The sequence below is a fragment of the Geospiza fortis genome, unplaced genomic scaffold (assembly GCF_000277835.1).
Source record: "Geospiza fortis unplaced genomic scaffold, GeoFor_1.0 scaffold183, whole genome shotgun sequence".
NCBI classification, from domain to species: Eukaryota; Metazoa; Chordata; class Aves; order Passeriformes; family Thraupidae; genus Geospiza; species Geospiza fortis.
The window spans coordinates 1,567,571-1,569,090 of record NW_005054447.1 but is presented as its reverse complement, the minus strand read 5'-3'; the positions used below and the strand labels follow the sequence as shown (position 1 = coordinate 1,569,090).

Here is a 1,520-nt window from a genome sequence, read left to right as displayed (position 1 = left end):
TCCGCAAAATCTACGAGATTTACTCAGACTTCGCTCTGAAAAATCCTTTCTACTCCCTGGAGATGCCAATAAGGTAAGGAACAGCCCACTTTTAGTAACCTGGCTGCAAACCCCTCATTGCTTTCTGCCTGTACTGTAGCAAATGCACTCCTTAAGTAGCAAAATTGGCTGAGGGAAGGGGAAGGAAGCTACATTACACTGCTGCAGAGAGAGGACACAGCCCTGAGCTCTTTCCAGTGCTGGTTCTGCTGGGGCAATGGGAGGTGCTCTTCCTTGGTACAAACCCTGCTGTCCTACCATATATTCAGGCCTACATAAGCAGCTTTAATCTTAACTAAGGACCAAGTCAGACCTTGACAGTAGTCATGTCATAATTTCTTGAATTTCTACTTGAAGGATGCAGAGCCAAGGATGTGGAGATCCTTTGTTAGCTTTGTTAACTCACTTCCATAGGTAGAAGTCATCCCTTTTGCTTTTCTGACTATTTCAGGTGCGAGTTGTTTGATCAGAACTTGAAGCTTGCTCTGGAGGTGGCAGAGAAGGCTGGACCCTTTGGACCTGGATCATAGAGAAAGCCTTGCCTGTTGAGGAGATTCATTCGTCTTAAGAGCGGGGCCTTTCTCTTCCCTGGCTGGTCTCTCACAAAGCTTCCCTCTCCACAGTAGAGACTGCACATCCCCAAAACACGCTTCAGTATCTCCCAAAATAGCAGTTTATCCCCTTTGTTGTGAAACTTACCTTAAAGAGATTCCTTAGCACTGTTTACATTGGGCCACAGGGCCTTACTTTGCTGTTGCAGCTCCGCTGCACTTGGCTGAAGGAGAAGGTGCAGGTCTGTGGCTTTCCCACAGTCAGTGCTTTTCTTTCCTGTCTTAAATGTACATAGGTATTTTTCCTGTATAGCTCGAACTTACAGTCTTGCAGAGGGTTTCTGTATAGAAGTAACAAGTGTTTACTAATGAGACAAATGGCTGTTTGCTTTCTGTTGGTGGGGACATTGGCAACTCAAGAGGATACCTGGATTTGGGTGGTTTTGCTTGCACCACTCTCCATAAGACAACCAGGGCCCTTGTGACACTGCTCCATTTTTATTTCAGATATAGAAGAAGATCATGTAATTAAGTACAAAATGTAATTCACTTCCATTTACTTAATTAAGGCTAGCTAACTACTCTTGCAAGCAAGGTACTCAGCAAAGTACCTGCATGCAGTTGAATGTGCCTCTTTCAGGATCCTAAGACAGTAAATCCTTTTGGGGAAACACAGGAATATTCAACAAATTCCTGATTAAATACCTGAGTGTACGTACTGCAGGGTGCTGGGCCTTACTGCTAAGGCTGACTCAGAGCCACTGCCTGCAGCCATGAGAGACGCAGCTCTTGACCAAAACTATCCCAGTCTTCACACCTTGTACGGAAAAAATACAAGCCAGTGCTAGAAACGTGGGTAATCAAGAAACCCAGCTGCAGAAATTGTGGGTTGGTTGTGGCTAATAATGCAAATTTCTCTGTTTGGGCTGA

At 44.9% G+C, this 1,520-nt stretch overlaps 1 protein-coding gene across 1 annotated transcript in view; it reads left to right on the top strand.

Annotated features, from left to right (window-relative positions):
• Nucleotides 1–964, top strand: part of TRAPPC4 (trafficking protein particle complex 4) — a gene marked incomplete at its 5' end in the record, with an annotated part of 1,595 nt that extends 631 nt beyond the window's left edge. Inside the window, 2 exons of the mRNA XM_031062401.1 lie at nucleotides 1–73; nucleotides 491–964. The exon at nucleotides 1–73 is cut by the window's left edge and continues 54 nt beyond it. Coding sequence (XP_030918261.1) covers nucleotides 1–73; nucleotides 491–569 — 152 coding nt within the window. The remainder of the gene's footprint in view (nucleotides 74–490) is intronic.
• Between the last annotated feature and the right edge of the window lie 556 nt (nucleotides 965–1,520).